Below are 24,245 nucleotides of genomic sequence, written 5' to 3' on the forward strand. Positions count from 1 at the left end.
CGCGTATCGGGTATGGCGCAAGCGAACCCCCGCGTAGAGAGCCGCGTATAAGGTGTATGTTTACCGTCATGGGGACTAGTAAGTAGTATGGGGATCGCGGCACAACTGGAACTGCCACAAGCTGTCTGAGGCGGTGGTATACAGGCGAACAGGTGAGACGTCTCTGTCTCACGGGTGTTTCGTCCCTGTCTCAACGCTGTGCCACAAATGCGTCTCAGTAATGTCTCACGGACTCTCACCGATCTCTGCGTTGTCTCAGCCTGGTCACAGCAACAGTCTCACTTTGTCTCAAGGATGTCACACACACGGCACAGTCACCTTCAGAGACGTGTTTGAGACACCAGTGAGACAAATGTTCACCTCTGCGGTGTGACACTGTCGTCTCTACTACGTCTCGTCATTTCATCTCAGAGCGTCTCACACTCGTCTCACGGTGAACAAGCGGCAATCCTCGTCTCACTCGGTCTCACAACGGAATAGTTGCTGCGCCAAGGAGCGCGACTCGTCTCACTTGCTTCTGAGACTGTGCTGAGCCACGGCGTGATGAGACACGGCGCAGAACGGGTGTGAGACGCCACAAGCCGCTGCCGTTGTCAGATACCACATCTTACCATGCCATGAGCCAACCTGAGACGCAATCGTGAGACATTGGCGGGAGAGTCGAGACTATAGGCTGCGTCGTCTTTGCTAGCCAGTTGTAGCGCGGTCGGCAGAGGGGTGAGGGCGGCGACAGCATGGGTCGTGGCGGCGAGCCGGCGAGGTGGGTGCTCGTGTGGGGAGGGCAGCGGTGGCGTTGGCACAGGCGGCGCCGGCGGCGGTGTCGGCGGCGGCGTGGCGCGTGGGCGGTGGCGTGGGACCGGTTGTGGGCAACGGTGGCGAGGGTGGCGGCGGTGCCTAATCAAGGGCGCCGGCGGTATGTGGGCCAGGTGTGGCAACGGCAAGGGCGGTGGCGGTGAGTGGGGCGGCGGCGTGGGTAACGCCCGGCGACGGCTGTAAGGGCTGAGGGGGCGGCGGCGTGGGCAACGACGTGGCGAGGGAAGCAGCGTGGCGCAATGGGGTGGGCGAGGGCGGCGAGGGCGGCAGTGGCGGCGGCGGCGGCGGGGGCGGCGGCGGGGGCGGCGGCAGATGCAACGGCGCGGGCGGCGGCGTGGATGACGGCGCCGCCGCCGCCGGCGCGTGGGCGGTGGCGTGGGCGGCGGCGTGAAGAACGCGACGAACAGAGGGCGAGAGCGTAGTGCTGGGCACTAGCCCAAACCGCCCTGCCCACGAGAGCAACCGGCTACGCGCCGTTTGGGCCAGGGAGCGCGATATGAGCGCGATTAGTTGGGATCGTCCGACACGCCTCACCTCGGAGCGGTCGGTGCAAAGTACTCAGATCAAACCGAGGGCGTAGCCGCGACGAACAGAGGGCGAGAGCGTAGTGCTGGGCACTAACCCACTAACCCGAACCGCCCTGCCCGCGAGAGCAACCGGCTACGCCCGCCGTTTGCGTCTGAGAGCGCGATAGAGCAACCGGCGGCTACGCGCCGTTTGAGCCAGAGAGCGCGATTATGCTTGGGGTTCGTCTACACTCACCGAGACCCGCCACAGGCCGCACCTCAGAAACAGCCTGAGTTGAGTCTCCCCAATCGCCACTGTCTCACAATTACGTCTCAGGTTGGCTCAGCATGGTCTCTACGGACCTGAGACGACTCAGTCAAGCAGCGGCTTGTGGCGTCGCAAACCCCGCCCTGCGCCACGTCTCATTGTGGCTCAGCACTGTCTCAGACGGAAGTGAGACGACTCACTTCGCTCAGGAATTGTGACGTCTCAGCCCAGCCGTGAGACTGAGTGATACGCGGCCGAAAGAGACGAATGTGAGACGCATCTGAGACGCATCTGAGATGCACCGGCGACACTGACACTCAGCACTGTGACAGCAGAGAGACGCTTGGAGAGACGCAGAGAGACGGAAAAAATCATGCAAGTGAGACAGGGACGAAACACCCGTGAGACAGAGACGTCTCACCAAAATTTCCGTGGTATACCGTGTAGCAGGCGCTGCCGCGTGCGTGTGTTGTGGTACTGTTAGGATACACGCATGCACATGCACATGACAAGAATGTCACATAACATATGACATCCACATGCACAACATGTCCCAGTGTCCATGTGCTGCTTTTGTGAGTGATGCGTCCCCCCGCACACGTCCCCGCCCGCCCTCGCCGTCAGCACAAGCAGCAGCGCCAGCAGCTCGAGCTCGACGGAGCCGCGCGGTAGTGTACGTCCCGTCGTGCGTCCTCACGCACTCCACTCTTCTCCCTCGCTCGCCACCGCGTGCAGCAGCACGAGGCGCGCAAACTCAAAGACAGTGCCGTGAGCGTGAGGGCGCGAACCAACTGCAACTCCCCTACTCCGTCTCGCGAGCGATCGCGAAGCCCAAGACGCAGTGGCCAAAGTCGAGCGCCGCGATGCCGTTCGTGGATCCTGCCGAGTCGAGGTGGTACCGCTCGTGGATCTCGTAGAGCGAGAGGACGAGGAGCGCCGCCCGCGCGCGCGCCGCCGCGGGGAAGAGGGAGTGGCTTGCCGGCGACCACGGCGCCGCCGCCCGCCGGATCAGCGCCGCCGCCTCGCCCTCGCCGCCCGCGGCGCGCCGCAGCGGCGTCGGCTCGCCCTCGTGCAGGCTTGCGCCGCTGCGCAGGAGGGAGGTGGCGCGGGCGGCGGTGAGGGTCTCAAGGTGCGCGAGCGGCGTCCAGCCGCGGCTGGCGACCAGCCAAGCGGCGAGGTCGGCGTGGCCGCGGCGGGTTGCAGCCTCCTCGGGCGTGCCAAAGGGCGTTGCGGCGCGGGAGGCGCCATAGGAGGAGAGGAGCTTGGCGACCTCGAGGTGGCCCTGGTGACACGCGATGCGCAGCGGCGTGGCACCATTCTGCTTGGCTTGGTCGACCGCTGCGCCGGCCTCGAGAAGCAGCCGGGCGATGTCGAGGTGGCCCTTCTTGCACGAGGCATACAGCGGCGTGGCGCCATCCTTGGCTTGGTTGACCGCCGCGCCAGCTTCGAGAAGCAGCCGGGCGATCTCGAGGCGGCCCTTCCGGCACGCCATGTACAGCGGCGTGGCGCCGTCATCTTTGGCTCGGTTCATCGCCGCGCCAGCCTCGAGGAGCAGCCGGGCGATCTCGAGATGGCCCTTATCGCACGCAACGTACAGCGGCGAGAAGCCTCCGTCAGCAGCTTGGTTGACCGCCGCGCTGGCCTCGAGGAGCAGCCGGGCGATCTCGAGGTGGCCCTTCCGGCACGCGACAAATAGCGGAGTGGCGCCGTTCTCCCTGGCTTGGTTGACCGCCGCGCTGGCCTCGAGGAGCAGCCGGGCGATCTCGAGGTGGCCCCTCTCGCACGCAACGTACAGCGGCGAGAAGCCGCCAACCTCCGCTTGGTTGACTGCCGCGCTGGCCTCTAGGAGCAGCCGGGAGACCTCGAGGTGGCCCTTGTAGCACGCGATGAACAGCGGCGTGGCGCCGTCATCCTTGGCTTGGTTGACCGCCGCGCCGGCCTCAAGGAGCAGCCGGGCGATCTCGAGGTGGCCTTCCCGGCACGCCCTGCACAGCGGCGTGACGCCGTACTCCATGGCTTGGTTGAGCGCCGCGCCGGCCTCGAGAAGCAGCCGAGCGACGTCGAGGTGGCCCTTCTCGCACGCAACGTCCAGCTCGCCAACCGCCGCATGGTTGACTGCCGCGCTGGCCTCATGGAGCAGCCGCACGCACTCGAGGTGGCCCTCCTGGCACGCGATGAACATCGCGGTGGCGCCGCCGCCAGTCGTCGCCCCGACGCTCGCGCCGCCTTCGAGCAGCAGCCGCACCGCCTCGGCCTGCCCGTGACGCGCGGCCCAGGTCAGCAGCGTGTCCTGCTTCAAAGTGTCGAGCCGCGCGTCGAGCTGGGCCGCGAGCGACGTGCCGCGCGTCCGCCGCCCAGAGAGGACGGCGCGCAGCCAGGCCAGGTCGCCCCGAGCCAGGTCGGCGAGTCGGGTTGGGCTCACCCCGCAGCAAGGTGAAATTGCCCTTGGCGAGGTGGCGCCGCTCATGCCGCCAGAAGAGAAGAATTCTGTCGCGCTCTGCGCGAGCGCGGGTGGCCCCCTCCCCGCCCTTGGCGCTTGGGCTTGGCCGCCGGGCGGACGACCGGACCGCGGCTTGGCGCGGCGAGCGAGGCCGACCACGGGGATGGGGGCCGGTGGTGATGGATAGCGTTCGTGTTGTTGGGCTCATGAACGGGAGGGCGGCACCCCCCGGTGGCGCTCCGGCCGGTGTGCGCTTGGGCACGTGCAGTTGGATTCGGGTACTTTGCTGGTATGGTATCTGTAAATAAGTGGAGTATTTACTTTCACACCCCTTGGGGTGTTCACGACCACTTGCGGTCATTACGCACTTGTGCGTTCACGCCCCTTGCGGCGATCGTTTCACAGTCTCATCAACCGTTCAAGGAAACTAAAATACGCCAACCCCCCCTCTCAAGGAACTCCGGACGACGCCAGCCCTCTTGTGGCTTCGACGCACACGCTACTTCAGCCACAGAGTCTAGGACAGGTCCATTAACCCCTAAACGGCTACCGAAACGGGGTGCCCGGAAGGGCGATATCACGGCGGCCTAACTGTGCCTCCGTGCGCTCGCCACATACCCCCTGCTGCCCGAGGGTCGTGTTAGCACTTTATTGGGCACATACAGAGGCGGTGGGAAGCCACCACGTTCCCTTCAAATTTCCCGCCACCGAGCTCCGGAGCGCGCTCTGCACGAGCTCCTGGGACGCGGTTTCGTCTTTCGATCCCAGACGGTCGTCGCACGTCGGCGCCCCAGTGAGGTCCGCCGTCATAGGTGTAGCACGCTACTAGACACACTGCCTCCAAGTTGAGCGGTGGAAAATTGTGACGAAGCCACGCACCGAGGCGCCGGCGTCCCTCTGGCAATCTGCCACCGACAGCAACACGCCTTTGATCACCGGCTGCTTGCGCTCCGCATACTCTCCAGAAGCTGTTGGTTGTGTGGCTGGTGATACTTCTATCAGCCTTCCTCATGCACAATGTTGCCGTTGAGCTACGAGGCTGCAACCCGTCGTCATTTGAGTTTGCTGCCAGCCACACACAGCGCGTTCCTGCTGCACGAATGGTTGGACAGGTGTGAACAACACCTCGTGGGGGCGGCACCGCAGGCGTCCATTGAGGGGTCCAGGTGATAGCCCTGGGCGGACAATCCATACGCCTAGTTGGACTTCAGATCGCCCGATCGCGTCCCGGTGAACTGACGTCGGATTTGTGACGCCGCCGCACCGCGCCGCGGCCGGGGGCCCTCCGGAGGCTGAGGATGGCCGTGGCGGACCGAGACGAGCTCTGGGAGGTAAAGTGTCAGTGTATATATTGTAGAGGCTGACCACGTGCACAATATCTCTCACTCTAGCTAAGCCAGGGGAGGCTATTCTGGGCGTCCACACGGCTTGCACTGGTGACCCTCGCGACAAAGCGAGCGCGTCCGGCAGAGCGACTGAAGAATCGAGGACAGAGTCACAAATCCCGCTTGTTGTGCATGTTTTGAGGTCGGACAGTGCTGATGTCTTCTCCACGCAGCAGCCGACGCCACCAGGCCTCGGTAGCTGAGCAGCAGGAGCCTCCTCGCTGCTGGCAGAGTTGCGCCTCTGTTTGCCGCCGCTAAGAGATCGTTGTTGCGGGAATCCAGGGAATCTAAAGGAATCTAGAATCTGTGGGTCCGAGATTCGATCTGGGACCTGAGCCGCTCGGGACCAGCTGCACATGACTCGGGGCCACTGCCATGTCGCAGACGACTGCTGGATCGGCCGTCGCTGCGACCAGCCGCATCAGCTTTCTCTTTCACAGAATTGGCGAAGTTCCCATATGGGAACCACAGCCGTTTAGGGGTTTTAAGACTTTTCAGTCGTGGGGGTGGCTTTTGTTATTCCTTTCCGGTTTTATCATGACCGACCACAACCACGTCCGCCGTGGTTGCCACTACCACGTCCGCCGTGGTTACGTTCGACTCTATGAGTCGTGGTTCGACTCTATGAGTCGCTGGTTCGATCATGAGTTGCCACAACCACGCCCGACGTGGTTATGGTTGCCACGCCCGTTCCCCCCTGGTTCGTCAAGCGCCCGCCGTTCAAGTTCGGCGATTCACATTCATGGGGGAGCGGGAGGTGATTACCCCGTGTGTGGGTGTGAACAGGAATATGCCACCCTGAGAACGAGCAGGCGATCATTCTTTCTTTCTCTTTTTTCACGGAGGAGAGAGAGTGTGTGAAGATAGCGAGGTGGCATGGAGGTCGAGAGACTGGCAGACTGCGAAGAGTAGGAAGAGGCAAGACGTCGAAGGCAGACGCCCAAGGGTAGGCGCCGACACTTTCTTTTGTTTTGCTCATACAGGAAACCAGTTGCTGCAGACTAGCGCGCAGCGCTTTGTGATAATAGCTCTGAAGGTCCGTGAAAGCGCCCGCCGCTGAACCGCCCGCCGCTGTCACGAAGTTGGCTTGCGCCGCTCGCGGTTACGGCCGCAGCTCCGCTCGATGGCTCTCGCTGTCAGCTCTTGGAACACCTTTGCTCAGGGTGTGCCATCGTCCTCTCCGCTGTCACCGCCCGCGTTCGCATGCGCCGACAGCCAGTCTTGGTCGGATGATTGGGGCGATGGCTGTGACTGGTACGCAGACAACGATCCCGGCTGCACTGAGTACGATGATCACGGCCAGCAGGCAAACTGCCTGTCCACCTGCGGAAGGTGCTCGCCTCCGCAACTGCCACCGTCTCCACCCCTGCCGCCATCGCGGCCGTCTCCACCAGTGCTTCCGTCGCCGTCGCCGTTATCGCCGTCTCCACCAGCTTCGCCGCCTCCACCACTCCCGCCGCGTGTGCCATCGTCCTCTCCGCTGTCACCGCCCGCGTTCGCATGCGCCGACAGCCCGTCTTGGTCGGATGATTGGGGCGATGGCTGTGACTGGTACGCAGACAACGATCCCGGCTGCACTGAGTACGATGATCACGGCCAGCAGGCAAACTGCCTGTCCACCTGCGGAAGGTGCTCGCCTCCGCAACTGCCACCGTCTCCACCCCTGCCGCCATCGCGGCCGTCTCCACCAGTGCTTCCGTCGCCGTCGCCGTTATCGCCGTCTCCACCAGCTTCGCCGCCTCCACCACTCCCGCCGCCGTTCGTGATCACCGGGGGCTGTAGTGCTCTAAGCGGCGTCCTCGACCACGTCGAGTATGTCGCTGCTGGCTACACCGCCTTGGGATCGCCGTTCTACCGCGGCACGCGGCTACCGACTCCTTCGGCGATCGAAAGGGGGGGCCTGGCTGCTGCAGGCTGCGTTTACTGGGATCCCGACTGTGACGGCGACAGTTCCTCAGCCCGCTGGATCGTGGATGATCGATGCCCGAACACTACCGCCTCCAACGACCTCGATGGCGATGGAGGTTGTAGCTACTACGCCCGCATCGACTCTGACGACTCCTCCTCGCCGCCGCTAGGCGCGGAAACCTGGCGGGCCTACTGCGACAGTGCCTGGACAGACAATGTCCTGACACTGGCTCACCCATCCCCGGCTCCGCCGTCTCTGCCGTCTCCGCCATCGTCTCCACCAACGCCTCCGACTTCGCCGCCGCCGCCGTCGTCGCCACCCCTGCCTCCGTCGTCGCCGCCGCCGCCGCCGTCACCACCAACGCCACCGCCGTCGCCGTTGCTGCCATTCCTCGCCGGCGAGGTCCTGGCCTTCTTGCCGGAAGACATTCAGAAAGAGATCAACAGAACCGCAGCGGGTGGCCACGCACGAGTCTACCTCGTGCCAGGCACCCGCTACCGCTTTCACAAACCGATCACCTGCGACAGCAACATCCGCGTCTCGGTCCGGAGCAGCAGGGAGGGCGCGACGCTCGACGGCGAGAAGCACTCCAACATGTTTCGCATCATGGGCGGCTGCGTCCTCGATCTGGAGGCGCTGCACTTCGTGGACGGAAGAAGTCGTTACCATGGAGGCGCAATTTTTGCTTATGGCGCCGGCAACATATCGATGAGGGACGTTTCATTTACGGGCTGCGAAGCTGACAACGGGGCGCGGCGCTGCACGCCCATCGCATGGTCTCATCCGACGCTCTCGCTCCCTAACACCCGCTGCTGCACGTCAGGTCGGCGGCGCTGTTTACGTAACAGACAGCAGAGACCTCTCGGTTGTTGGTGCAACTTTCACTCGGTGCAAGGCTAACTCGGTGCGCCTCGCCCACAATCCCCTCCTCCACCCGGGTAGGTTGAATGTGCGCATGGGGAGGGACGCTTGCACACGCTTCGTTTTCGCCGCTGCCCTCGTGCAGGGTGGCGCTATGGACGTGACGAGCAGCCGCGACCTCTCGATTTCTGCTACTACCTTCTTCCAGTGCGAGGCTGAAGCTTTTGGCGGCGCTATTCACGCGTACGACGTCGACACCGTCTCGGCAGAGGGCGCCAGTTTTATCGGCTGCACGGCTCATCAATCCAGTCTGTACACCGATCAGATCGAGCGCCTGGTCCTCACCGACTCGCGCTTTGTCGACAACGTTGCAGCAATAGCAGCTGCAATCTACTTCACCTCCAGCGTCGCTGTCTCCGACTCGACCCTCAGCAACACGACCTTCCTCGGCAACACCGCGCTAGGCAATGTCACAATCCTCGCCGCCTCGCCTCTAACGTGGGATTGCCCGCTCGGCTCCTGGATGCCGAATGTCGGGCAGTTCTTCGGCGACATGACTCGTTGCACAGAGCTTTGTTCCGAGGGCCACTACGGGAATGTGTCCGACCATTTCACGTCCAGCTGCACCGGCCCCTGCTGGCCAGGCCACTTCTGTCCGGAGGGAACCGTCGTGCCTCAAAGTTGCCCTGCCGGCACTCGCATGCCAAACAGGCGGGCTGCAAGTGAGTCCGACTGCATGATGTGCGCCCCCGGCACGTTCCAACAGGCAGAGGGCTCAACAGAGTGCGAGCCGTGCCCAGCCGGCACCTTCTCGCTTGAGGATGGCGCAACGAGTTGTGAGTTATGTCCGGCGGGTGGCTACTGCGACGAGGCTGGCGCCGCCACGAGCACAATCTGGAAGGCGTGCCCTGCTGGCTCTTTCAACGAGCATCGTGGCTCAAGCTCACCTGCCTCCTGCGTTGCTTGCCCCCTCGGTACCTCGAGCCCGAATCTGGGTGCAAACTCGAGCAGGAGCTGCGAGCTGTGCGGAGCCGAGGCGTACGCGCCCTCGCCCAAGAGCGAATGCAAGCCGTGCCCCCACCCGCTGCTTAGCAGCGAGGGCAGCACCACCTGCTCCGTCTGCAAGGCCGGCTACTACCTGCAGGACCGGAGCGCTGACCCGGCCGAAATCTTCGAGGCACCCACCGAGCACTGCAACAGCTGCCCAACAGACGGGGAGTGCGGCGCCGGCACCACGCTCGAAACCCTCAGGGTCCCACGTGGCTACTGGCGCGCGAGCCGCAGCAGCACCATACTCTACAAGTGCCGCAGTTTCGGGGGCGGCGACTCATCCGGCAGGAAGCGCTGCGCTGGTGGGGACGAGGCCGGAACGGGCGGAGATGGGTATTGTGAAGATGGATTCGCCGGCCCCGAGTGCCAGCTCTGTAACACCTCCAACCACCACCTTGTCGATGGAAAAGAGTGCGAGGAGTGCCTCGATCGTGCGGTCGCAGTGGGCCGCCTCATCGCTCTCGCCCTTGGCGTCGCCATCGCGTGCGGCTTGGTGGCTTTGGCCCACTCTATGCAGAGTTGGCGGCAGCGGCGCTACGTCGGCGCTGCTCTGCGATGCTCCGACCGCCTGGTTGCTTGGTGCGCCGCTATTGGCCTGCAGCCTAAGATCAAGATCCTGCTCGGCTTCTACCAAGTGTGTCTCGTCCTCGACACAGTCTACTCGGCACGGCTGCCGGACAAGTACACGCACTGGACCGACAAACTGAGCGACGTGATCTCGATCGACTGGACGGCCCTCTTCCTTCCTGTGCAGTGCGTGCCGTACGAGCTCCGACTCCTCGCGCTGGCCCTCTCGCCCGTCGGCCTCGTCGCGTTGCTCCTGCTCGTGGGCGTCTGCATGCGCTTGAGGCGCTGGCTTGCGGCCTCGGAGCGCCCGCGAGTCAGAGATGCCGTGCGCCGTGGCATCCTCGACCTCACGCCGCCAAGCCTCGTCCTCATCTTTTGCTTTGTGCCGTCTGTGAGCAGCTTCATTTTCCGCGCGTGGTCGTGCCAGGCGTACGTCAAATCGTCTCAGGGCGCGGATCAAGATCTGATCAAGTACATGAAGCAAGACGCCAGCGTGGTTTGCAGCACCAGCGATCATGATTCGATCAAGGCCATCGCCGGCGTGCTTATCGCTCTCTGGCCGCTCGGATCACTGCTCGTGTACACGTCGCTCCTCGTCCTCATCTACAAGCCGCTCCACCGGAAAACTCCAAGCGCGCTGTCGCGAGCCACCGCCTTTCTACATAGGGAGTACGAGATCCGTTGGTACTATTGGGAGGCGCTCGAGTTGCTGCGCAAGATTGTCCTCACCGGCGTGGTCGCGCTCATCCCGGAGAAGAACGCCTTTTTGCGTCTTGTGGTGGCAACACTGGTATGCTCATGCTATGCTGTCGGACTCGCAGTCGCGAAGCCATACAAGCGGATTGAAGACGACGTCCTGGCCGTAGCGACAAACCTCGTGCTCCTTCTCGTCTTCCTGGGTGCGAGCTGGATCACCCTCTTCGACGCCATCGACGAGGAAGCGCCTGGAAAGGCGGACGACATCATGGGCTGGCCTAACTCCGACGCGATCGTCGTCCCGATGTCGATTCTCATCGGCCTTGCGTTCGCCCTCTTTCTCACGGGCGCCATCACTGCGGCTCGCCGCGTCGCCCAGATCCCGACGATTCGGCTAGTCTCGACCAATCATCCCCCCGAGCTGACCCTCGCCAAAGGCCTGACGTGGCATCTATTCAACAGCCACATTTGGAGCACGGGGCAGGATGCCGTCGCCGTCATCAAGAAAAATCTCATGTTGCTGCTCCCCGGCGTCCAAGTGTTCTTGGATGTGGATGATCTCGAGGAAATCGGGGCGCTGGAGGAATACATCAAACGCTCGCAAGCAATCCTCTTCTTCCTGTCGAAGGGGTACTTTCGCTCGAAAAACTGCCTGCGTGAGGTTCGCTCGGCGCTCCAGCTCAAGAAGCCGATCATTCTCGTGCAAGAGGCAGACCCAGGAAAGGGCGGGGGATTGCTCGAGGAGCTGCGAGCTGATAGCCCTGCAGACCTCCAGCCGGCCATCTTTGACGTGGGCTGGCCGTTGGTGGTCTGGCACCGAATCGTAGAGTTCCAGTACGTCTCGCTCAAGATGATCTCGGAGGCCCTGCTCTTGCAAACGCCCCACTACGCGTTGGCAAAGACGCTCCCGCTCGCCGTGCCGGGCGAGTTGACTCGCCAGAACCTCGCATTCGCAAAAGCCGTCGTGCTCTGGGCCTCGCCCGCCAATCCCGGCGCAAAAGACGTGGCCAACCAGCTCGCCACCTCCTACACTGGCCTTCGTGTTTGTAGTGCGGGGGAGGCACCGAACCGGCCTCCGCCCCTCCCACGGGGACTGTCATCGCTCAAATCGATGCGGCGGGCTGGGCTTAGCCGGAATCCGCCCAGCGAACTGCGACCGACCCACATGTTGCTGTACCTGTGCGAAGAGACCTGGTCTGACGATTATCTGGCGGAGCAGGTCGAGGCGGTACTGAGAGGAAGCCGGGCCGCTCAGGTGGAGCTGACACGGGAGAGCTGACACGTGTGCACTCACTGATAGGTCAAGGAGGCGAAGGAGGCAGGACTTCCGATAGTGCTGGCGCACGAGAACGATCCAGAAGCGGGAGGCTGCGTGTTCGCGCGCTTTTTCGAAACCACGCCGCAGGAGCTCATACAGAGCGGCCTTTTCGACAACCTCGCCATCCCTTGCTTCCCCGGGCCGCATCACACGGCACCGTTGCCTGCTCGGTTGCCCCGTCCCTGTCTTTGCGGATGGATGATGCGGTGTTGACACCATAGGTGTCGCTCGCGCTCTTGGCCAAGGCGCTCGGCGCCACGCCCCGGCATGGAGAGGGCCGCGGTTTCTCCGTCCGGACCGGGCTGCTCGCCCGGGCTCGCAGCCGGGGCTTTGCCTCACCCTCAGCGTCGGTCGAGGCTGACGGTGACGCGAGCTTGTCCGTGCGGTTTGCGCGCAGAACCAGAAGACGCCCGTCGGCGGTGCAGGCTGAGACTGAGCCTCTACCAGCAATTTAATTTTAAAATGATGTTGGAACGCGAAAGAGAGATATGGCAGACGCGAGAGGCGAGACGCGGACGGACCCCCCACGCACACACAGCTCACACATAGGCCAGCCACATTGGAGAGATCTGATGGCCTCACTCGAAGATCCAGCACGAAGAGGCCGAAGCCGCGAACCGGCTGAGAAAGCGCAGAACGAGAGAGCGGGAGAGAAGGTTAAAGGGAAACTGGCCGCGAATCTGTCAGGCAAGACATGGCCGGCCGACAAAGCGCAAGGGCAGCGAAGCGCTACCCAATGGCAAACGCCATGGGTAGGCGATGGCTCACCGCAACCGCAGTGTGGTTGACACGATGCAGTGGTCGCTGGGGAAGGTGAGCGTCGGAATGCTCGTGCCTACTCGAGAAAGCGTCGGGGCACTCCTGGGGGTGAGCGGCGGTCGGGCTCTCGCGACGCGATGACGGCGGGGAAGGCCTTCGACGTAGCTCCCCTGCCCCGTGTTGTCGCGCGCGCACGCGCCCGCGCCCTCAAACGCGCCCTCCGAGTAGAGGAGGAAGTCCTTCGGGTTGTTGTCGGCGAGGCTGGAGGTGGCGCGCTCGGCGTAGCGCACCGCCTTGTTGAGTTGCGGCTGCAGGTAGGTGCGCGCGTTGTAGGTCGTCTGCCAGCCTTCGGGCGGCCTACAGAGAAGAGGTCCGCGGCACTCCGGAGATCGCCCCGGCATGAGGGCCGTTGCCCGAACCCTTCCGGTGAGCTCGCCCCTGCCACGAGTGCGCGAGCGGCGCCTCACCCGACGCGCACTCGGCCACAAAGTCGCCTAGAGGCGCACGCGGCTCGGCGTCGGCCACGAGGGCTCGCGCGTGCCGCGTGCTCCCTGCCACCGCGCGGGTCGCCGACGAACTTCTTGCCGCCCTTTGGGTCGCGTGTCAGGTAGGTGTTCGCGTCGATGCCCACGAGGAGGGGAAGGCCCGCCGCCTGCGGGAGGATGGCAGGAGAGTCTTCACCCGCGTCTTGCGGCCTGAGACCGCAGCACAGGGCCAACTGCTACATTAGATCTCAACACCGAATGTCTCGCTCGAGGAGGTCTGAGGAGGTCTGAGAACCGTCTGAGAACCGTCTGAGGATAAACGCGCCTGCTGGCGCAGCGCGCTCACCACCGGCGTCGACGCGAGGCCGTTCGTGTCGCCGTGGAACGACGCGAGGAGCAGCTCGGTGGCGCCGCCTTCGCCGCCGAGCTCAAGCCTGGCGCGGAAGACGCAGAGGTCGCCCTCTGCCACCGGTGCGCCTGACCACTCAATCGTCCCTCATCAGCGACCCAAGAGTATTCCACCCCCGGTCGTCCCCCGCCGCTGCGGCGCACCTACTCTCCAACCCGCGTCGCGCTCCCGGCGACCACATCCCTCTACCGCGGCCCCTGCGCCCCGTCGCAAGCGCGCCACTCAGCGCCTCGGCGCCCAGCTCGACCTCTAACAGCGCCTCGCCCGCCGGGCCGGCGAGCAGGCGCTTCGCGACGAGGATGAGCGAGTTCTGGTCGCGCACCGCGTCGCAGTCGCGTGGCTCGAGCACCTCACGGAAAGAGCGCGGAGATGTCTCGGGACGGTCTCGGAGCGGTCTCTCGGGGGCGCCTCGGAGGCAGATCGGAGGGGCGCCCCGGGAAGCGTCTTCGCAGCGTCTCGCGCGACTCAAGCGCGCCTCGAACCGCTCGGCGAGGGCGGGCGCGGCGCGCAGCGCTGTCACGAGCGCGCCACTCACCTCCTGCAGGAAGAGGAGGTCGACGTCGGCGTACCTGCCGCACGCGTCCAGGATTCGCGTCCAAGAACGTGCCACCTTCTTGCTGGGTGGGGCGGTGCCGGCCGGTATATGAGAGCCATCTTGCACTTCCACACATAACGATGTGGGGGCCACGGAGCGCACATGAGTACTGACTACCGACTGCGCGTTGCCGACTAGCCCGCGCACTCTGGCCGCTGCAGCACGTCGATCGTGCGCTGCGCCTGGGAGGTGGCAGATGAGCCATGAGCCAAGATGGAGCCGAGATGGGCCGAGATGCGCCGAGATGGGCCGAGATGGGACGAGATGCTCCGAGATGCGCCGAGATGTGTCCAACCGCGCGCTGCGCCTTGGAGACGACGAGCGCCTCGCAGATGCTCATCTTGAGCTCGTGCCACGCGCCTGCGGGAGGCAGCGAGCGGGCGCGTGTCGGGTTCGCTCCTGCGGCTCGCCTTTTGGGAGTCGCCCTCGGGAGGCTCGTGCCGCGCACCAGGAGAGAGCTGGTTGAGCAGGCCGACCTAGAGCGCGACTCAGGACATCATCCATGACACGTCCATGGCACGGCCACGACATGTTGCGAGCAGGCCGGCCTAGGGCGCGACTCGCGGGCGCGTCGTGGACGTGTTCTGGACGTGTTCTGCTTTGTGGAGCGGGCGGACGCAGCGGCCCGGCCAGGATCGCGTGAACAGGGAAGTGTCTAGGAAGTGTCTAGGAAGTGTCTAGAGGCCCGGCCAGGATCGCGTCAAAGATCGCGAGGCAGAGCAGCTGCAGCGGCAGCGAGATGGCCTCTTCCGCCTCGGAGAGGGCGGGGTACCTGCTCACAGCTCGTGCCGTGAACGTCGTCTCGTTCGCAGTCCTCCCTTGCGGAGTGCGCCAGAGTGCTCGCGAGTGCTGGAGAGCGCTCTGGAGTGCTCTCGGAGTGCGCCAGAGTGTGGAGGGGGCGGCGGTACTTGGAGCGCTTGATCGGCGAGAGCATGGCGCACGGCAGGCGCGGCGCCGCGGCGCCCGACTTGGCCTAGAAGAGCAGCGGTCGGGCGTCTCGGAGGTGTGCTGGAGGTCTTGGCAGAGTCGGAACTGTGTCGGATATGGCGGAGAGATATCGTGGGTGTCTTTGAGGCGTCTCGGAGGCGTTCTCGCCTTGACGAGCAGCGGCGCCTCGAAGAAGAAGGCGTGCCACTGCGCAAACCACGCGTCTCCGTCGGGCATCGGCACGTCGTAGTTGTTGATGACGGTGGGGCGGCAGACGGTGCGCCCGTCCTCCGTGTTGATGGTGTTTGTGAAGCGGTCAGGCATCGACGCCAGCCGCTTGGCGCCGATCTCCTTGTCCTTGAGAAAGCCAGACACGATCGGCCGGCTGGCGAGGTCGCTCTCCCAAACCTCCTCGACGGCATCGATCCCCGCCCACCCCTGCGCCGCCATCGAGGCCTTGAGCTTCTCGAACATGGGCTGCGTGAAGACAGAGCGAACGGGCACATCGCGCTCGCCTGGCGCGTCGATCAGCTCGCCCACCGCCACCATGAGCTGCTCGTACCTGCGGCGGACGAGAGGGCGGCGTGGTGAGGGTGGCGGCGCAGCAGGCGCGGCGGCGGCAGAGGCGGCGGCAGTGGCAGAGGCGGTGTGATGGTGGTGGCGGGAAATCACCGAGGGTCGGCGAGCGTGGTGTAGTACTCGAATGGGTTGTTGTTGACTGCGGCGACGTTCCATGAAGCGAGGCGTACGGACGCTCCGCGGCGCGAGAGGAGCCCACCCATGTACAACAACGACCGAGACGTCGAGAGACGGTCCGATGGTTGGGAGCGAGATGGTGGCTGCAGCTGGAGAGATGCAGGCAGCGTCGTTTCTTTTGGAGTTACACGACGGAGTTTTGTTGTAAAATTCTTTTGGAGTGAGGGGACCTTGGTGCCTCACCCGTCATATGCGAGAAATGCACTTGTAATGAGTGCGTTTGCGACGGGTTGTTTCTCTTCTGTGCTTTAACGCACTCGATTGACGGCGCTCCTCCTCCTCCTCCTCCCTCCTCCTCAGCACGCAGCAGCCCCAGCATCCTCCAGCTCCTCGCCCTCGACAGCCACACCGTCCGGCGCGCTAGCCGCGTGAGTCGCGAGGGCGACGGCGCGCGCACGCAGCGAGCGCAGCTGAGCCTCGGGCAGCGTGAGCCGCCTGGTGGCATCGTCGTAATCGAACTCAACGAACCCGAGCATCGCAGTCGCTCGGTACTGCATGTCCTGCCCGTGGCTAACTCTGCCATCGAACGTGTACGAGCACGGCGCCGTCCGCCCGTACCATAGCAGTAGGATCTGCACCTCCTGCTCGGCCGCGGCCGCTCGCACATCGATCCCGCCATACGCAGCGTGCTCAAGCTTTCGTGTGGCCAGGCACTTGCACGTGATGCGCTGCGTCTTTCCGAACCGGATCACGCTCGCGCCACTTGTGGTGCGGAACAGGAAGGCGACGTCATCACCGTACGTGAGCAAGCCCGCACGTCGGCGCTCGCGGTCGCGCTCACGCGTCTTGCTGCCCGGCTGTAGCACGTCCCGCTTGCAGCGACTGCACATACATCGGGCGTCACTCTTCGTTGGTGTGCCATCCGGACACCGACCGAAGTTGGAGCCGACGCAGCGGCAAACACCTCTCCATCTGCTAACAGAGCAGCTCTCGCAGCACGCGTACCCGCAATCGGCGCACTGCTCCAGCTCGGCGGGTCCCTCCCAGTCCCAAATGAGCTGCTCACAGCCGTCGCATCTGCGGTGCAGGTTGCTGGGCTTCACCGCGAGCGGTGCCGGAGACGCATCGAGCCGCACGCCGTGCCGTCCCTTGGAATCGTCCCACGAGAGCACACGGCCCTTGCGCCCGTTCAGATCAGCGCGCGATAGGCCATGCAGCTGCACCAGGCTGCCTATTGGCAGCGGCATGCGGAAAAAGGCAGATGGGGGGGGGGGGGGGGCGTTTTCGTCGGCGGCGGCTGGCCGCACTCTTCACAGCCTGTTATTGAGAAGAAAATACCTTGGGTGTGCGCTGGTCTGTGAGAGGTTGAGGCGGAATCGGATCGAGCCCATGCAACCGATTTACAAAAGAAAGACAGTCTGCGTGTCTGCCTTGTACTTACAGCTCACTCACACACCGACCGACGCACAGACAGCTCACATAGATAGTCCAACCAAAAGCCGGCCGGTGTACGGTGGGCTCGAGGCGGTGGGAGGGTGCTAGTATGAGGCCGGCCGCGGAGGCTCTTGCGCAAGCGGTTAAGAAAGACAGCTCTGACCTTTGTAGACCCCTGGCTGGCTGGGCGAGCGGTGGGTGGGTGGGTGGGTGGGTGGTGGGTGGATGGAGAGGGCCCGCCCGGTCTGCCGGCGCCAAACCGCATCCCTCCCATCGGTGGCGGGCAGGTTCCCAGACCGCAGACGACCCGCCTTAACGCTTAAGTAAGGTTAAGTCGGCCTGGCCGTTGGAATGGCCAAGGTGCAGTTTCGACACGGGCTGCGGAAGGATATTTAAATGAACTCGGGGGCACGGGACGCGGCACAAAGCAAACGGGGCACAAACGCCAGGCTACAAAGAGAGAGAGAGAGAGAGAGAGGCGTAGGGCCCCTAGGGGCCTAGAGAACACACGCCCTCTCCCTTTTCTCCCAGTAAGCTAAAGGTACGTAAGTGCTCAAGCTCTCAAAGACGGGGACGCACGTAGTGCGTCGGAAGGAGGACACGTCGACAAACAAGGAAGGGCGGACCGCCAAACTCGCACGTTCCCGACCAAAACAGATGTGTATATGCTCGCCCGCGCCAGCCGCGTCAGCCGCGTCAGCCGCGCCAGCCGCGCCAGCCACGCCAGCCGCGCCAGCATCGACGCGGCCTCGGAGCGCAAGTCCCGCGTCAGCGCGATCTTCCAGCGCGCCGTCGGCCGCCTGCGTGAGGAGCAGGTGGCCGAGGAGCAGCTGAACGCGACGTGGGACGAGGAGCGGGGGCACCAGATCATGCAGCAGCGGCAGCGCACCGGCGACGAGGTGCTCTACAGATATCGCGCAAGCCGCGTGAGCGCTGCGGCCGCGGAGCCGACCCCTCCGCCGCAGCCGGCGGCCAAGGCGCCCTCGCTGCTCCGGACCGTGACGTCCTTCATGCTCTCGTCACGAAACAAGGCGGAGGCGGCACATGCCTGAGCCATCCTGCTTCTGCCGACCCGTACCCGCCTCCGAAGCAGCTGCCACGGCCACCGCCGCCAAGCCACCGCTCTGACCGCCTTTGACGCGCCGCCTCCTTCCGCTTGCACCGCCCCAACCCGCCGCCTCTTCCGTGGAACCACGCAAAGGAAGACCCGTGTGTGCGCCATGGCCTCGCGCCCAGAATAGCACGGGGACCCTCAGGGGTTGCTGTTGACTAACTCTGTGCTCCGGTTGTGCGACTACCCCACATGGGTAGCCCTGTCTAGTCATTCATTCCAGTGAATGAATCTCCTCGTCCGGAGTGGACGCGTCCCTCGTTGGGCCGCCGACAAGAAGGTCGTTTTTTTTTGCATTTGGTTAGGTCTTAGGTGCCGTTTGGCATTTTGGAAGACGGAAAAGGGGGCGAATATGGGCGGCCGCGAGCATGTACCTCAAAGTGTGTCGCATGTGCGAGAGTCAACCGTAACGTATTTTCATCCCTCGAGCGCCCCGATCGCCTCCGTCACCGCGGCCACGAGCCGCGACGCCTCCTCCTCGCTGCGTGGCCCGTCCCTCCGCCACCTCGCCGCGTCGTGGTGCCGCGCCGCGTTCGCCCAGATGCGCAGCGAGTGCAGCTGGCTCCGCAGCTCGGTCGGCAGGCCGCACTCGCGGTGCCAAAGGTTGATGCGCTCCTCGAAGCCGTCGGGCGCCGCCGCAGAGCGCGAGGCGTACACGGCGTCGAGGCGCGGCATCAGCGTCTTGAAGGCGAGCATCATGTTGTCCTGGATGCGCGCCTGCGCGTCGCCGGACGTGCGCATGGTTGCTGCGCACCTGCACCGAGAGCGGCGAAGGCTCGTAGCCGGTGGTATGGGCGGCGGCTGTGGCGGCCTCGACTCTTAGTGCCAGCGCAGCCTCCTCCATTCCCGCCCCGCGCTGCGAGCCAGAGAGCAGCGCCTGCAAAGTCGTGAGAGCCTCGGGCAGCGTGGGTCGCTTGCGCAGGCTGTTGTGGCGCAGAGGCTCTTCTGCCCGTCCCCCGCCTGCGCGAGGTCCTTGACCGCGCGCGCCGCAGTTTCAGGCCACCCCGCCGCCGCGTCTGCGAGCTTCGCCGCGTCGATGTCGGTCCAGTCCTCCTCCAACTCCTCCTCGCACCGGTCGGTGAGCTGCACCTCGGACCGGTTGGTGAGGCAGACGAGGAGGGTGATGCCAACGGCGTAGCCGTCCGTCTTGCTCGAGTAGGCGGCGCACATCAGCGCGGTCCAGCCGGTGCCGCTATGCAGGTTGACATCAGCGCCGTGCCGCAGCAGCAGCTCGACCACCCGCTCGTGGCCGTAGCGGGCGGCGCTTATCAGCAGCGTGAGGCCGCTCACCTCCCCTGTTTCGTACGTCGCGTCGACCCGCCCGCCTCGAGCCACGCCAGCACCGCCTCCTCGTCGCCTCGCTCCGCTGCTGCCACGACCTCGTCGGGGACTGCCACGACACCGCTCGACGCCCGCTCCGCCGCCACCGCTGGAGATAGCGTCTTCGCGACACTCTCGATCCAGCCGAGGAAGCGCCGCCGGAGAAAGTGCCACCTGCGCCTGCGCCGCCGGCTGCCGCCGCCTCCCTCGCCGCCGCCTCAAGGGCGCGCTCGCACTCGGCGTGGCCCTTCTCCTTGGCCCACTGCAGCGCCGTACGCCCGTCTGGGGTGCGCGCCGCCGTGTCTGCGCCCGCCCGCAGCAGGCCGAGCACGACGGTTGCGGTAAGCGGCGAACATCAGCGCGGTGCGACCGTTGCTGTCCTGCAGGTTGAGCCCGGCGCCGTGCAGCACCAGCAAGTCGATCACCCGCTTGTGGCCGAGGTCGGCGGCGAACATCAGCGCGGTCCAGCCGTCGTAGTCCTGCAAGTTGAGCTCCGCGCCGCGCCGCAGCAGCAGGTCGACCACCCGCTCGCGGCCGTTGTAGGCGGCGGCCATCAGCGCGGTCCAGCCGTCGCTGTCCTGCAGGTTGACCCCCGCGCCATGCCGCAGCAGTAGCTCGACCACCAGCTCCTGGCCGTAGCCGGCGGCGTCCATCAGCAGCGTGCGGCCGCTCACCGCGCCTATCTCGTACGTCGCGTTGACCCGCCCGCCGCCCTCGAGCCACGCCAGCACCGCCTCCTCGTCGCCTCGCCCAACCGCTGCCACGACCCCATTCGGAGACTGCCACGCCACCGCTCGACGCCCGCTTCGCCGCAGCCGGCGACAGATTACCCGGCCGCACCTCCGCACGCTCTCGCCGCCGCCCTCGAGCGCCACCGCGTACCGCCCGCTCTCAAAGCTCCGCACCACGCCCCCCTGCCCGTTCAACTCGGGGCGGGAAGAGAGCCCGCCGAGCAACGCGCCCGGCGGCTCCGGCAAGACTTTAGCCTTGGCCACCCTCCTTGCGGAGCAGGAGGAGATCCGCTCTCGGTCGGCAACGTGGCAGCTAGTCGATGGACTCGGTAGTTGTGACCCCCCTGCCTGAGTGAGGATGACAGGAGAGAGAGAGCTTTTGTGGTGTTGGTGTACGCAATAACGGGACAGGGTAGTTAGTCGTTCTCTCTAGCTCCCCTTCTAGCTCTTCCTCTTGGCATGAGCTGCGCCCTGTGTCCGACCCCTTTTGCGCAGCAACACCTTAAACCTTTAGGCCCTCCAAATTCGGGTCGGAGCGTAGCGTAGCGTGAGTGGGCCCCGAGTTTGAAAAGGGCGACGGACGCTTGCGTCCTAGGACCTAGGTCCTAGCCTCCAACAACGCCTCCCCGGCGCAGAGGGGCCCCCGGAGGGATGCTCAACCGCTCCACGCCACGCCGCTTGCGGCGGTCCTCTTCCCAGCTCCGCTGTGGAGCACTTGGAGCACTTGGAGTGCAGTCGGTAACGGCACATCCTGGCTTATTTTTCTTTGTCAGAGCAGCCGGCGGAGGTGGCCCTGAACATCCTGCTCTATGCTCGGCCCTCGCCCCACTCCCGTGCAGCCTGCATATCGCACGGGCAGCACCTACACCGGCGTGGACGAGTCGGTCGTCGGCTGCAAGCCGGGCATCGTCAAGACCGTGGTCAAGGTCGACGAGGGCGTCTACAAGACGCGTGAGGTCAAGCTGACGCTGCGATACGGCGGCTACGACCCCGACACGTACGACGGCGCCGACGGCCTCGTCCTCAGCCTGACCCTGCCCGCCAAGTGGCTGGACGGCGGCGTGCCGATCCGGCGGCTGCGCGACGCCTTCATCGGCCACTACCGCAAGAAGCGGCCGTCGGCGCGGCTGGCTGCTGCGGCGGACGAGGAGTGGGGCCTGGCCATCAAGGACGAGTCGATGCTGCTCTTCTCGAAGAAGCGGCTCGACGACGACGCCGACCTGACCAAGGCCCTCTACGACCGCCAGGAGGTGTACGCGATGACGGCGCGTGCCAGCCGCCGGCGCAGCCGGACTGCGAGAGAGCGAGACGGCTACTGAGGGACGCGCGGGTGCGACGCCGCAGGCGTGGGACTGGGAGGACCACGAGGCCAAGCTCGCCGAGCTCCGCAAGGCCGTCGTCGACGACCTAGCCCACACAATGCGCCCGCCGCCCACGAGCAGCGAGCCCGCTGCCCACAGACCGGCTCTATGACACCTCCGCGAAACTTCCGCCTGCAGGCGGCACGTCATACACGAGCCCGAGTCGATCGCACCCGTCGTGTCCCGCGCGCAGATCCTGCCCGGCGACTGGGCGGTCTGAACAGCGTCTCTTCACACCTCTAGCTGTGAGCAGGCGCCCAGATCCTGCCCGGCGCAACCTTTGTCGTCCTCGCCGGCTGGTACAAGCAGCAGTGCGTGCTCGTCACGCCGGAGCACACCATCGCGGACCTGAAGGCGCTTCCTAGACACTTCCTAGACACTTTCCAGACACTTCCTAGACACTTCCTAGACACCATCGCGGACCTGAAGGCGCACCCTCCACCTCGGCCGCACCTCGGCTGCACCTCGGCCGCACCTCGGCCGCACCTCGGCCGGCCCCGGATGCCATCCCGGCTGAGCACGGCGGTCGACACCTCAAGGCGTACCTGCACCTCAAGAACGGACCGCGCATGCCGATGGAGGCGCGTCTCGCCGCTCTCGCCCCATCTCCCTCCCTCCGTGCGATCTCCTCCTCCTCCTCGAGCTTGGGCTCCGTCCATTCCTCCCTCCTCCCCCTCCTCCCCCTCCTCCCCTCCCCGCCCTCCTCTGCGCGGCTCCTCCCTCCCTCTCTCCCTGCGTGCGCGCATCACTCAGTACTGGACCAGGCGCTCGACATTGGGCTGCGCACCGCGGATGACTCCATCGAGGTGCTCGACGGCGCCCTGACGCTGCAGCAGGTCTACGAGCAGTCGATCGCCGCTACCGCACCACCCACACTGGATTCGATACTCTGGAGATATGGTACTAGGTCTACGAGCAGTCGATCGCCGCCGCCGCGACGCTCGCGAAGCGACTCGCCGCCTCGAGCGGCGCCGCCCTCCCCGACGCCCCGGACCTGCCCGCCGACTCGCCCCTCGCCGCCGTCGCCGCCGCCGCCGCCGCCGACACGGACGACCCCGCCGCCTCCTTCGAGCCCGCGGAGGCGTTTGCCGGGCCGCGCGCCGGAAGGGTCTTCAAGCGCGGCGCGCGCGGCGTCGGGTACTACTCCGACGCCGCGGCCGGGGGCGGGGCGGCGGGCGGCGGCGGCGGCGGCAGGGGCGGCGGCAGGGGCGGCGGGGACGGCGGTGGCGGCGGCGGCAGGGGCGGCGGCATGGGCGGCCCCGCAAAGGCGCGCACGGCGGCGGTCGCGGCGCGAGAGAGCGCGGCGAAGGCGGCGCGGGAGCTGGAGGAGGCGATTTCGCTCGGAATCCCGGACCGGTTGCGGCAGGCGCTGGTGGGGCGCAGCGAGCAAGCCGAGGCGGCGGCAGAGGCGGCGGAGGCGGAGGCGGCGGAGGCGGAGGCAGCAGAGGCAGCGGCGCGGCAGGGGGTAGCAAAGGTGGAGGCGGCGCCGCCGCCGGCCGAGGGGGCGGAGGAGGTGCCGCCGGACGTAGAGGCGGAGGTGGAGGGCGGGGAGGGGGCTGGGTCAGCTGCCGCAGAGCGCGGCCAGAAGGCGCCCGGAGAGGCGCCCAGCTTCCTCGGCCGCGCGATGGTGCTCGGGGTGGGCAAGCGGATCCAGGAGCGCGCTCTCGCCGCCCGACACATCGGGACCGGGCGGCAGCTGCACCTCGGCTGCACTTCGGCTGCACCTCGGCCGCACCTCGGCTGCACTTCGGCTGCACTTCGGCTGCACTTCGGCTGCACCTCGTACACCGCCGCGAGCGACGTGCTCCACCGCCGCAGCACCGCGTGCTGCGAGGGCAAGCAGCACTCTCGCCGTCGCCTCACCGCCGCCGCTCGCTGTACGGTAGGACCGGAAGCATGCCATTTGGCTGCCGTCGGTGCTCGCCGCGAGACTTGCACGAGCCCGCTGCCGCCGGGGCCCGTCTCCTCACCGCAGAGAGTTGCCGCAGGTGCACGACCCGTACTCGTTCCGAACGCCGCAGGACGAGAGGCCCACGGGCGGCACCACACATCACGCGGCGCAGCTGGCACCCGGCCGGGCCAGGCGAGGGGGGGCAGCTCTTCTGAGGTCGGTGGGTGCCTCTGCGTAGGCGCTACCTGCGCCACGCGGCTGGACCGCCCCGGCGGAGACCCAGCCCTCCGTCAACGAGAACGAGAATTGCGCAATCATGTGAATTTGTATCGGTGGGAAGGGTTTGAGGGCAGCACTACTATGTGCACTAGCAAGGGTAAAGCCGTAGGGCAAGCGCAAAAAAGTTCGCGCCGCGCACCGGAAAAATTGAGGCATGTTGAAAAAGGCTGTGCGATGGACAGGCTGATCTTTTATTAGCCAGTCGCATTCCCATCAGAAGCAATCATGAAAATCAATACCAGTACTTGGCGGCGTGGGTGGTTACACACAGCGCACACGCCCTTAGCCGTACGGCCTAACCCGTGACGAAAACGAACGCACACCAAGCGCTAAGCGTGAGGACGCGATTTCGAATTCGGAGGTGCATCTGAGCAAAATTGGGCCGGCTCAGGTGTGAAAAAAATTTATTTAAGGGTCAAACTCAAAGCTGCCGA

The 24,245-nt window shown here is 65.4% G+C and overlaps 4 protein-coding genes across 4 annotated transcripts; 2 read left to right on the plus strand and 2 right to left on the minus strand.

Annotated features, from left to right (window-relative positions):
* Window positions 1–2,058: 2,058 nt before the first annotated feature.
* On the minus strand, window positions 2,059–2,972 carry EMIHUDRAFT_359922 (hypothetical protein; the record flags this gene model as incomplete). Its single annotated transcript, XM_005758027.1, has 1 exon — window positions 2,059–2,972. A coding segment is annotated over one exon (516 nt), but the record flags the coding sequence as incomplete, so codon positions are not given.
* Window positions 2,973–12,577: 9,605 nt separating this feature from the next.
* EMIHUDRAFT_107306 (hypothetical protein) lies at window positions 12,578–15,770 on the minus strand (the record flags this gene model as incomplete). The annotated part of the gene is made up of 9 exons (XM_005758028.1): window positions 12,578–12,918; window positions 12,992–13,066; window positions 13,131–13,224; window positions 13,404–13,534; window positions 13,656–13,815; window positions 14,002–14,035; window positions 14,970–15,034; window positions 15,163–15,550; window positions 15,661–15,770. 9 exons carry the CDS (start codon window positions 15,768–15,770, stop codon window positions 12,578–12,580), a joined length of 1,398 nt encoding a protein of 465 aa, XP_005758085.1.
* A 2,013-nt stretch (window positions 15,771–17,783) lies between these two features.
* On the plus strand, window positions 17,784–18,170 carry EMIHUDRAFT_107308 (Hypothetical protein; the record flags this gene model as incomplete). Its single annotated transcript, XM_005758029.1, has 1 exon — window positions 17,784–18,170. One exon carries the CDS (start codon window positions 17,784–17,786, stop codon window positions 18,168–18,170), a length of 387 nt encoding a protein of 128 aa, XP_005758086.1.
* Window positions 18,171–21,089: 2,919 nt separating this feature from the next.
* Window positions 21,090–23,854, plus strand: EMIHUDRAFT_107310 (hypothetical protein; the record flags this gene model as incomplete). Its single annotated transcript, XM_005758030.1, has 5 exons — window positions 21,090–21,549; window positions 21,895–21,962; window positions 22,406–22,477; window positions 22,549–23,277; window positions 23,771–23,854. 5 exons carry the CDS (start codon window positions 21,090–21,092, stop codon window positions 23,852–23,854), a joined length of 1,413 nt encoding a protein of 470 aa, XP_005758087.1.
* Between the last annotated feature and the right edge of the window lie 391 nt (window positions 23,855–24,245).

The sequence above is a fragment of the Emiliania huxleyi genome, assembly GCF_000372725.1.
Source record: "Emiliania huxleyi CCMP1516 unplaced genomic scaffold EMIHUscaffold_89, whole genome shotgun sequence".
In the NCBI taxonomy this organism is placed as follows: domain Eukaryota; phylum Haptophyta; order Isochrysidales; family Noelaerhabdaceae; genus Emiliania; species Emiliania huxleyi.